This window comes from Cervus elaphus, chromosome 27 (assembly GCF_910594005.1).
Source record: "Cervus elaphus chromosome 27, mCerEla1.1, whole genome shotgun sequence".
Classification (NCBI taxonomy): Eukaryota; Metazoa; Chordata; class Mammalia; order Artiodactyla; family Cervidae; genus Cervus; species Cervus elaphus.
Genome location: NC_057841.1, coordinates 37,951,498 through 37,963,726, shown reverse-complemented (window position 1 = coordinate 37,963,726; position 12,229 = coordinate 37,951,498). Strand labels below are relative to the sequence as shown.

The 12,229-nt window shown below is 50.6% G+C and overlaps 1 protein-coding gene across 1 annotated transcript in view; it reads left to right on the top strand.

Moving 5' to 3' along the window:
* Window positions 1-12,229, top strand: part of GREB1L (GREB1 like retinoic acid receptor coactivator) — a 243,099-nt gene that overhangs the window by 217,862 nt on the left and 13,008 nt on the right. Inside the window, exons 21-26 of the mRNA XM_043889229.1 lie at window positions 3,422-3,537; window positions 4,620-4,864; window positions 7,623-8,194; window positions 8,629-8,731; window positions 11,238-11,393; window positions 11,890-12,029. Of these exons, the coding sequence (XP_043745164.1) occupies window positions 3,422-3,537; window positions 4,620-4,864; window positions 7,623-8,194; window positions 8,629-8,731; window positions 11,238-11,393; window positions 11,890-12,029 (1,332 nt within the window). The remainder of the gene's footprint in view (window positions 1-3,421; window positions 3,538-4,619; window positions 4,865-7,622; window positions 8,195-8,628; window positions 8,732-11,237; window positions 11,394-11,889; window positions 12,030-12,229) is intronic.

The window sequence follows — 12,229 nt, the reverse complement described above, 5'->3', positions numbered from 1 at the left end:
TGCTTTTTCTGAACCCCTCCTGTCAGGTGTGGTGGGCGGGGGAGACTTCTTTGATCAACTAACCTAAGTCCCTACCTCATGCCCTGCTCAGATTTTTCTGGGGACTTTTCTAATCCAATGTGTCCCAGCCCTCTGACAGCATTTAATGAAATTCTGCACACAGATAGGTGTGGTACTGAGCAAGGCGCTCTATGTCAGGGTTAGATCAACATGGTTTCTGAACCTTGCAGAAACTAAATACTGAGCTAACCTGGATGAAGAAAAGCCTAGTTTGACACGAATTGTATAAAAAGAAGCCATGCAGTCTTAGAGGATTTACATTTCCATCTGGGCTGCAGTTTACCAACTGCAAAATGAGCATTAGACTGCATGGTCTCTAAGGGCTGTAATTTGAGGATTATTATTTCATATTCATAGAGCATTTTGCAAATGTAAACCTTTGTATTGTGTTCTACTACCTAACTCAAATAATCCAAAATGCAAACAAAATGTCTTGTATTAGCTTGATACACAGCTGGAACAAATAAATGTCTAAACATAGAAGCTCCTATATTTAGTGGGTGTTGTAACATTTACATTTCACATATGGATATATAGATACAATGTTCACAGTTTTGAATTAAAGATATAGACTACAATATAGCAGTATTCCTGGGATAAGTAAGAAATGAGAATCCTGAAACTCTTCTTACAATATAACTTGTTAGTTATGAGACAATTTGAATAATGCTAATGATGAGGAATCCGGACAGGCAGGTAATCAGCACTGCTCTGCAAGGTGTCACACACCTACTGCAGGGAGATGTTCTAAAAGGCTATGAGGCTGCAAGGTCTTCTCTGGGTCTCCATTGGCATTGACCGGGTGAAGCTGCTTAAAGCATCTTAGGTCGTTTGTTCAGATACTAAGCCAGTGTAAATCAGCAGTCTTCAATAATTTGCCCCCGTGGGCCATAGTTTGAAAAACAGTCAATAATTGAGGTTCCTGCCTGGCTGCAAGCACATCAGAATCACCTGCAGGGCTTCCAGGGGCTGCTGTGGGTGTGCCATGAAGAGATGTCAAGTAATTACCTCTCAAGCAGTTACACCTCAATTCACATGAGAAGTGGCCAAGCAGCAGCTACACGGAAGAGATTTCCAGAGACTTCCCTGGTGGTCCAGTGGTTAAGACTCTGCCCTGTAATGCAGGGGTGCAGGTTTGATCCTCTTGGAACTAAGATCCCACATGCTGTGGGGGGTGGCTAAAAAAAAAGAGAGATTTCCATATGTTCAAAATCCCTCAATCACATTGATCCATCCTTTTTATACTCCACCTTTTTTATTTTTAAAAAATATTTACTTTTATTTGTCTGTACCGGGTCTTTGTTTCAGCACACAGGATCTTTAGTTGGCAGCATGTGGAATCTAGTTCCCTGACCAGGGATCAAACCCAGGCCCCCTGCATTGCAAGATAGTCTTAACCACTGGACCACCATGGAAGTCCCTATTTTCCACTGGTGTGGAAGTGAAACTTTGAAATGTTTGCATCCTTAGTAAGACTGACACTTGCCAGGTGGTCTCTATTTCACCTGCTGATTTCTAAATTATTAATACCAACTTCATTTGCCACTGACGAAAAGCACCAGTGTGCCTTTTGCCTCTAGCCTTGGGTAATATCCAGTGCCTCTTTTTCCATTAGGGGGCCTTATTTTTGTGCTTACTTCTAATTATCCTTTAGGTATTGTTGTTAACTTCTAAGTGATAATAAGTACTTGGGAAGGATATAAGTTTATATCTGAATAAGTTAGTCTGTCCAGGAGGCCTGTGAAGCTTTCATTAGATTTCCTTGACCTTGAACCCCAGATAAGCCCCTAAGTCAATGCTGTCTCAGTCTTTTGTGTTGTCTTAACTGCTTCTGTAGGAAAAGCACCCTGAGGGCATGATAGACCCATAGAAGAATGGCAGCCATCCATCATCGGAAGTAACAATGTGGCAGAAAAACTATATAGTGGGTTTGCCTTACTCTGATTGGTCAAGAGTAAAAGTGGAATCTGTTTAATCATTTTTTGAAAATAATTCTCCTTATAAAACACGACATCTATTCTCCCATCATTATAACTCAACCTCATTCTTGCTAGAACCATGAAATATATTTGGGGAGACCCCAGAGTCAGGGTTCTCATAAGTCCAATGAGAGGGTTTATGAGTAAAATGATTCTCATTTGCGGAATTATTTGCTTTGATTTAGGTAATGTTCTAGTTCCCTTTGACATGAAAATATATGGAAAACTGAATTGGGGGTGGGGAGAAACTTTCTGCTAATGTCTTAATGTTTTTGATAGATTGATTTTCTAAGACATAGAAAGTCTCTAAAACTTATAAATAGTTATGTAGATCCACTGAGTTCTCCTTGGCATAAAAATATATGACAAAAGATTTAGGTTTGGGGGTTCTTCCAGTTTTACAAACTCTATGCATTTTACTTGAAGTAATTGTGGGTATATTTATTTCCAAGACTGGCTTTTATAGACATCAACAAACCAGTAACCAAATTCTGTTATATTATATCATATCATATCCTGCCTGATATATTTCTTTTTATCCCATTTTGGTTTTAGCAAAGGAAACACCAGTCTATTTTAAAATAACATTATATGCATCTCTTAATACCTCACTTCTTAGTCTTTGTTCCCTAAAACATTATGAGAAATGTCAGTTCATTTCTTATAACTCCTGCTAGAAAGCTGATATAAAGCACAATTAGATGATACACACTTCATAAAAAGTAGTAGAAATCACCTTATCCACTTAAGAGATGGTTTATTTTCTTTCTGCTCTAAAATAGAAAAAAAACTATAAGCTCTTTTCACTTTCGAGCATGCTTCAAGTTGAGATTTTCTTCCTCTTGGTAAATTCCTGTATTTGAGATTGTTCCATTTATTAAAGATATACATATGTGTGTATATGTATATTTCAGTTAATGTATAGAGGTGATTATATATAAGTTTTGCTGTGATTATTTTATTAGTCATTTACAACCGAAATGGTCTTTTTCAATCAATCAGTCCCAAGAATCTTTCCATTATACAAAGAAAGTGTTGTACTTAAGAGCACTGAGTCACGTAGTCTAAGTAGGGTTTCTGTAAGGCTTGCACCATTGGTGGGATATTTCACATTGTGTATTTCTTTGATGTGCATGGCCTAATACATGATATATTCATTAAGACCTCCTGTTTTACCTTATTGAGATAAAGTGGAAGGCCACATTCTTCTAGAGTACTTGGTGTATTCTTTTCAGTAGCAATTAAAATATATGTACACACACAAACACACTTATTGGAAGTCATTTGGAAGCACAGATGTGTGGAAAATCTGATTGTAGAAACAAAAAAGGTGGAAACTCAATGAGGGGTTTTAATTTTATTGTATGGGTCCCCTTCTACAGACCTGGAGGGGAAATGAAGCGGAAGAGTGGGTCCCTCGGACGTACCAGGATCTAGAAGGTCTGCCTTGTATTGTGATATTAACTGGCAAAGATCCTCTTGGAGAAACCTTTCCCAGGTATGATGCGAATCACTAATTCTCATTTTCCATTGGTTGCTTGGCTGAGCTGACGGTTAAAATTTAGCTGATGCTCACCCACTTCCTTCACTTGGCAAGTGAGAAGGCAATTGTTTTACTCGGGGATATAAGAAATTTAGCCTTCTTGGATTCTTTCAACTTTCCAGAGATTGCCTAGCAATTTGCGGAATGAGAGAGAAGCCCTGGAGGAGAAGTGTTTATGCCTGAAAGCTAGGCAGCCAGAGAGGCAGGGAGCAGAAGCATTGCCCCCAATGAGGAGCTTTTTGGATGAAATGTCTCTGTTAGGCTGCTGTTCCCTCAAGGATCTGAGACCTGTGGGTTGGAAGGCAATAGCAAGAATAGTCATTGTTGTTGTTTAGTTGCTCAGTTGTGTCCAGCTCTTTGGGGCCCTAATGGACTGTAGCCCGCCAGGCTCCTCTGTCCATGGGATTCTCCAGGCAAGAATACAGGAGTGGTTTGCCATTTCCTTCTCCAGGGGATTTTTCCAACCCAGGGATTACACCTGAGTCTCCTGCATTGGCAGGCGGATTCTTTGCCACTGAGCCACCTGGAAAGCCCAAGAATAGTCACAGCATTCACTGAGTGCTTGCTGTGAGTTAAGTGAAGTGAACGTTGCTCAGTCACATCTGACTCTCCGCGATCCCATGGACTGTAGCCCACCAGGTCCCTCTGTCTATGGGATTTTCCAGGCAAGAATACTTAAGTGGGTAGCCATTCCTTTCTCCAGGGAATCTTTCCGACCCAGGGATCAAACCCAGGTCTCCTGCATTGCAGGCAGGTTCTTTACCGTCTGAGCCACCAGGGAAGCCCATTGGGTATTGCTCTAAACACCTTACCTGTGCCACGCCATTCATTCCTTGCAATAACTGTCAGCTGGGCACTGTTACTCTGTTCTATATGTGGAGAAAGTGAAGTGACCATCTCAAGGTCCTAAGAGCTAGGAGGTGGCAGCGCTGAGGTTTACATCAAGGATTACCTGCCACCGAAGCTCACCATTTTGACTGCTGTCAGCCACTCGTAAACGCTGCATGCCTCACCAAAGACACCGTTACTCTGTGCAGGTCTCTGAAGTACTGTGACCTCCGGTTAATTGATTCGAGCTACTTAACCCGCACGGCCTTGGAGCAGGAGATGGGGCTGGCCTGCTGCTATGTGTCCAAAGAGGTGATCCGGGGGCCCACTGCTGCCCTGGACCTCAGCGGCAAGGAGCAGGAGCGAGCCGTGGCCAGCGAGAATGACACCGAGGAGCTGCTGATCGACCTGGAGAGACCCCAGAGTAACAGCAGCGCCGTCACGGGAACTTCAGGTCAGTACTTTCTCTCTCCAGGGGTTGGGGCAGGAGAGAGGAAGGGGTAGAAGTAGGGAAGGCAGAGGCACCTGCTGACTCCCACCCGGCTTTCAGAGCAGCGGTGACTGACCTGGGCATCCCCTCCAGACCTCAGTCCTGGGGAGACATAGTTGACAAACGTGAGTCTTGAGCAGCCACAAGACATTTGCCTGGGAAGCACTTAATGAAGAGCTTGCTAATAGGCTAAATGCATGCGTGCACGCTGCATGCTAAGTCACTTCAGCCATGTCCAACTCTTTGCGACCCTATGGACTGTAGCCCGCCAGGTTCCTCTGTCCAAGGGATTCTCTAGGCAAGAATACTGGAGTGGGTGGCCATTTCCTGCTCCAGGGGATCTTCCTGACCAGTAGGCTAAATACAATAAGTAAATTTCATTAACCCTCACTAACACCACGTCTCCTAGTCTCTGTACCATCTCATCGATATTACGCATCTGATATTTGCACAAAGGCCTTCTTTTCCTTCCAGACCCTGAAGTGGTTTGTGCTAATTGGCTTAGTACCTGGCACTAAGTGTGTGTTTGAATGAATGAGTGACTTTTCCCCCAAGTACCTAAATGGCAAGTGTTTATACACTGAAGGCTACTCTGAGACCACTGGTTGATTGGGATGATCCAGCCTACAGCCTACCAACCGTCCTCTTATTATGTTACTGTATGGCTGATGGCAGTGCCTGGCATGAATTTTCTTCTGCTAAATAGTATTAAGCAAATGCAGCATTATTTCCAGGGCTTCCCAGTTGGCGCTAGTGGTAAAGAACCCGCCTGCCCATGCAGGAGACATAAGAGACGTCAGTTGGATCCCTGGGTAGGGAAGATCCCCTAGAGGAGGGCATGACAATCCACTCCAGTATTCTTGCCTGGAGAATCTCATGGACAGAGGAGGCTGGTGGGCTATGGTCCATGGGGTCGCAGAGTTGGACAGGACTGAAGCAACTTACCCCGCACACACAGCATTATTTCCACTTTTTTTTTTTCTGATTGTGAAAGTTATAATAGAGTTTAATATAGAAAACTTGGAGAATGTAATGAAGTATAGAGAAGAGATGAAAAATGAAAATCCCACAATAGAGGGAACCACCATTCACGTTCCTTCTGCCTCGTGTTTCCCTTCTCTTACCTCATGACACTAACACACACACACACACCCCTTCTGAATGGAAGAGGCAGGTATCTTGTGCCTGGAAGAGCACAAGGACTGTCCTACCAGGATGTGCTTCAGTCATGGGTCAGGGCTGTACCCCCATCCCCTAACGATAGGCTCCCTGGGTCTGCCTGGCAGACCAATTCAGAATAAAAGAGGGAGTTTGGGAGGATGGTAAAGGGTAACAGAAGGGAGGGGAAGAGCACACCTAGAAGCTTTTCCACACCAGCCAGCATCAGTGAGGGAAGAGGAGGAAGGCGGGGTGGGGTGATCAGAGTCCTCTTCCTTCCTGGGTTCCTTAATCAGCCCCCTCCCTCCCCTACACGTGGAGAGCTGCCCCACAGATTCCAGATTCTGGCCTTGCTCTCATGAATCCTGCTGTATGGAGTTCCCCCTCCCCAATCTTGGAGGACCCAGGTGCTGCCCTCCTACACACACCACCCTACCCACCACCCCACCAGCCTCCTGCTGACTTTCAGGGTCCTCAGGGGGTGCTCATCGCCCAAGGCATGCAGGCCAGAGGACTCAAGGGCCTTCGAGGCAGAAGGAAACCCTCAAGCAGAAGTCAGCTGGGCAGCGGTGATGGGGTCAGGAGCCTCTGGTTACTGGGCCTTCACCTAGGAGCTCCCAAGGTTGGGATTTGCCCACATGCCTGGTAGGCACCAGTCCGAGCAGAAAAGGTCTTGTAATGCGATTCTGATTTATCTTCAAACCACTTAGTCTCTCAGTCCTGTCTGACTCTGTGACCCCATGGACTGTAGCCCTCCAGGCTCCTCTGTCCATGGAATTCTCCAGGCAAGAGTACTGGAGTGTGTTGCCACGCCCTTCTCCAGGGGATCTTTTCAATCCAGGGATGGAACCCAGGTCTCCTTCATTGCAGGCGGATTCTTTACCGTCTGAGCCACCAGGGAAGGGTGGGGGTGGGGGACATTTGCGGTGAGTTGGCTGCAGGTGAGCAGATCTCCAGCCCTGGCGGGTAGGGAGGGAGGAGGTTAAGCCCCGCCTTCCCACGCCGGTCTGGTCCAGGCATCTACGGAAGCGGCTGTCCCCCGGGGGAGCCTGTCCACAGCCAGGAGGGTGGGGCCTGGGACCCCAGAAGGAGCGAGTGCCACTGGACAGGACTTGGGTGTAGAGCGTGTGTTGGTCAGGGTTCTGGAGTGATTCGGATGGTTGGCTTAGCCAAACGACGTAACCAGAGGAGAGTTTAATAACCCGCGATGTACAAAGACGTGGGCAGGATGGAGAGAAGGAGCAGGAGGCGGCGGGGTGGTCGGTTCCAGGGCGCCGGGATTACCTGCGGGCTGAAGACGCGGGGAGGGTGGGGCGTGGGTCGAGGTTTCTCCTGGCCGCCCGGAGGAAACCGGGAATAAATGCCCATTTCCGAGCCCACCCGGCAGTCAGGGCGGGGGTTGAGGGGGCGCCAGGGGACGGCGGGGGAGAAGGGGCGCGAGGGGGGCGGCAGGGCGCCAGGGGCCGAGGGGCGGCCCGAAGCCCGAGCGCCGCCTGGATGGACCCCGGGCCTTCCCCCGGGGCAGGGGCGGCTGTGACAGCGCGGCGTGTGGGTCCTCTTTCAGGCTCCATCATGGAGAACGGGGTCAGCTCGTCCAGCACCGCCGACAAGTCCCAGAAGCCGCCCCCGACGCCCAGCTTCCGGAGCCCGGCCCCCAGCGCGGGGCTGGACGAGGGGCTCTCGGCCGGCCCGGCGGGGCCCGGGGAGGCCCTAAAGCAGGAGTGCGACTCGCTGGGGCCCCCGCTGGCTAGCAGCACCACCGCCAAGCCGTCGCCGTCGTCATCGGGGCCCGGGGCGCTGCCGTGGCCCGGGCCGCCGGGCCGGGGCGGCCGGCACCCCCAGGCGGGGCTGCCCCCGGTGGTCATCCTGTCCAAGGCGGCCTACAGCCTTCTGGGCGCGCGGCGGGGCGGCAAGCTGCCGGCGGCCGCGGCCCTGCTGCCGCACCCCGACGTGGCCTGGGCCAGCCCGCTGCGCCCGCCGCCGCCCGCGCACGCCGGCCCCGAGGAGCAGTCGCTCTACTACCGCCGCTGGACGGCCGCGCGGCCGCACCACGCAGACCACGGCAACCCGCCCGACCCCGCCTCTGGCGCGCGGGCCTGCCACCCGCGCCGGCTCCTACTGAGTGGGCCCCCCCAGGTAGGGGCAGGGGGTTGGGGGAGTCGGGGGTAGGGCGCGGGGGCAGGGGTCTGGGATTGAGGGATGGGGGTAGGGCGCGGGGGCAGGGGTCTGGGATTGAGGGATGGGGGTAGGGCGCGGGGGCAGGGGTTCTGGGGTTGCGGTGTCGGGGGTAGGGCGCGGGGGCAGGGGTTCTGGGCTTGAGAGGTCGGGGGTAGGGCGCGGGGGCAGGGGTCTGGGATTGAGGGATGGGGGTAGGCCGCGGGGGCAGGGGTTCTGGGCTGGAGGGGTCGGGGGTAGGGCGTGGGGGCACGGGGTCTGGGGTGGGGGTGTCTCGGGTCGGGGGGCGTCGAGGCCCCACTCAGAGATGGAAGGAGTCGTTGGAGAGCCCAGGTGTGACATTTCTCTTCTCTTTTCCTCCCCCTCCCCCCCCCTACACTCAACCCCCGCCCCAGGTGGGGAAGACGGGCTCCTACCTGCAGTTCCTGAGGCTCCTCTTCCGCATGCTCATCCGGCTCCTGGAAGTGGACGTGTACGACGAGGCGGAGATCAACACCGGTGAGCGCCGGGCGTGGCGGTGCAGGCTATTACCGCCACATCCTGGGGTTGTCTGCGGCCTCCGGGGGGGTCTACACCCGTTCCTGTGCAGGGTTATTGAGAAGTTAGAGGCCAGGAGCTAGCAAAGAGTTGTAAGATGAAGTGGCCGTTTAGGTCGGGGTGTGACTTCCCCTCCTCTGAGCCCCGATCTCCACTGTGTCCCCCAAGTCGCTGGGCACAGAGGCATCTTATAAAGCCCGTCAGGTGGGTCCGCTGCTCAGATGGTGACACTGCTCAGGTTTAAAATTCGTAGACTGCGGTGTTCTACGGCTTAAGGGGCCAGGGCACGTTTTATACTCCATCAGGGTAACCTTATTTTTGCCTGCTAGCTGCAAGTGAAGGTATGTGGATTACTACCCAAAGGAAAACTTCCATGAGCAGGACAGAACCCTGGCGCCTTCAGCAGCCCCTTGTCACTGGCAGAAGGATGGAGGGGCTGGTGCTTGACAGGCCATCCCCAGCCTGCACCTCCTGCCCCCCTTCTTGGCCCTGCCACCCTGCTGTCACTTGTGAGGGAGGCGGTTCCCCTCTGCAGCCTGTCCAGCAGGGCGGCAGCGTGGGCATGAGCAGGGGTCAGCCAGTATTAGCCCTGCGGCCAGGGGAGGGTGGCTTCGCATCTCAGATGGACTGTGTGCTGATGGAAACGGGTAGGGGGGCGGCAGGAGCAGTCATGGATAGACGTTCTTCCCAAGCCCCTGAAAGATGAAGCCAGAGAAGAAAAAGGCCTTGTATCGTCCATCACATTAGCCCTTGGAGACCTCCACTCACTTGCTTTTCCTAAACAGTTGGACCTGTCCTGTGACCAGCCCAAGGGATAGATTAGTTTAGGGCCGGACTAGGTAAAATCAACCATGTTTAATCATCTTCCTATGGCTTTTGATTCAACTTCCATCCTCCACAGTTTACATGCATGATTCCAGATAAACACACACAGTCCCGTCTTCCCATCCACCTCTCTTTGTCTGTGTTCCTGGCTGAGCTGTCGCAGACCCCAGGCCACCACAGAGGGGGCTGAAAGACCCCAGGGGCTGCCCAGAGCAGACGGGGCTACAGTGCAAAGGCAGAGCCAAGCTGACCAGGAGTGAGGGGCCATCATCCCATTGACCCCCACCTCCAAGGCTCCTCGGAAGAACGATGCTTTTAATTTTCATCTCAGATTCCACTACAGGGCCTACAGCTGTGAGCGTCAAACCTGGCCTCTGTGATAAGCGGCACTACTAGTTTGGCTTTATTCCTTCACCCTCATTTTAGTGCTGGGGAATGCAGTGGGGCACTGCAGAGGCGTGGGGATGTGTTTTTATTAAACAGGAATAAGTTCTAACTTTTAAATAAACTGCATATTTTTAAATGAAACTTAAACTTTAAAATGTTCCAGGATGTAAAAATAAACAGTGTTGTGCTTAAAAGGTAATAGCTTCACTTCTAGCTTTTAGGCTTTTGTCAGGAGGGAGTCTTTTCTGTTTCTCCTTTTGAAGGCTTCCCCGGTGGCTCAGACAGTGGAGAATCTGCCATAATGAGGTTTAAAAAATCTGGACATAATGAGACATGGGTTCGATCCCTGGGTTGGGAAGATCCCCTGGCAAAGGGAATAGCAACTCACTCCAGTATTCTTGCCTGGAGAATTCCACGGACAGAGGAGCCTGGCAGGCTACAGTCCATGGGGTTGCAAAGAGTCGAACACAGCTGAGCAACTAACACACACATACTCCCTTTACACTGTCTTAAGCTGATCTTATAGTTTTTATTATTAATAACAAATATCACCTATTAGACACACACCATGTGCCTGCCATGGTGTTAGCACTTTCAATATGCCATCTGGACTTCTTAAAACAATCAGGGAACCCGAAGAAATGAAGGTGCCGGCAGGTGTGAAGTCACCAGGTTGGCAGGGGCTGTGGCCTGGACTCAAACCGAAGGCCGCAGGCTCTCAACCTGGTCTGCACGTCGGAACCACTGAAGGAGCTTTAAACACAAGTGCCTAAGTAAGGAAGGTGGTTCTGGGCCATGTGGCCTGAGCACAGGGGTTTTACAAGCTCCAGTGGATATTCTAATAAGCAACAGACACTGTGAATCTTGCTCAATGAGCCCCTGAAATCCTTTCAGCTGTCAGCATCCTAAAACCCCACGACTAAAACTCTTGTGATAGGATTCAGTTCATCCAAAGTTAAATAAGATTTTAAGGACACTTGGGGGTCGGGCGTGGGAGACTAGTAGATCTCTTAGACTTGGGAGTTTTGGGGCTGGGTGTGTAGAAGCTAATGGGGACCAGTGAGGGCCAGCATCTCTCCCAGCAGGTCTGAAGGACAGTCTGCACCCCTCTCCCCTGGACTCGGGAGCTCATTTCTCAGAAAGGCCTTTGTCCACCCACCTGGGCTGTATGTTTCCCTGACACTTGGGTGAGAGGGAGGGAGTGTGGCCAGTCAGTCTGATCAGGCTGCTCTGTGCACTTCCCTTCTTGGCCTAGATCACAGCGAAAGCAGTGAAGTGAGCCAGTCAGAGGGCGAACCCTGGCCTGACATCGAGAGCTTCAGTAAAATGCCCTTTGACGTCAGCGTGCACGACCCCAAGTACAGTTCGATGAGCCTGGTATATACTGAGAAGCTGGCAGGGGTCAAACAAGGTCAGTGCACGTGGAGCCCGAAGGTCGAGGGTTGACCTAAATGAGGGCAGGAAACCTGGGGCAGTTTACTCCTTGAGAGCAGCTTAAATCATATTCCTTTGCATGTCTTGTTTTATTCACATGAATGTCACCTTTTGGGTTTCCTGGGTGGCTCAGTGGCAAAGAATCCACCTGCCAATGTAGAAGACGTGGGTTTGATCCCTGGGTCAGCAAGATCCCCCTGGAGGAGGGCATGGCAACCCACTCTAGTATTCCTGCCTGGAGAATCCCATGGACAGAGGAGCCTGGTGGGCTATAGTCCATGGGTTTGCAAAAGTTGTACGTGACTTAGCAACTAAACAACAGCAAGGTCACCTTGCTGTAATTTTCAGATCTGCCTATCAGGGCATAAACTGCAAAATCCTAGGAAAAGCCCTTCTGGGGGTGGGGTACTTTTTGCCCAGGCATAGGGTCTTCACACACAGCATGGGAAGGTGTTTTGTCTCTTTTTACACAGAAGCGATAAAGGAACCCAAAGCTGAGGCGCCCCGGAAACGAGAAACTATGTCCATGATGCTGACCAAGTATGCGGCCTACAACACCTTCCACCACTGTGAGCAGTGCCATCAGTACATGGACTTCACCTCTGCCTCCCAGGTGCCGCCCCTGTGCTCCTGCCCGTTACCCGGCCGGGGTTCTGTGCGTGAGAGAGGGAAAGCCCCAGCTTCAAGCCCTAGACAAAGGATGGCTTGTTTGGTTTTTAAAAAATATTTATTTAGTTGCGTCGGGTCTTGGTTGCCACATGCAGGATCTTTTCATTGCTATGAACAGATTCTGAAGTTGCAGTGCATGGGCTC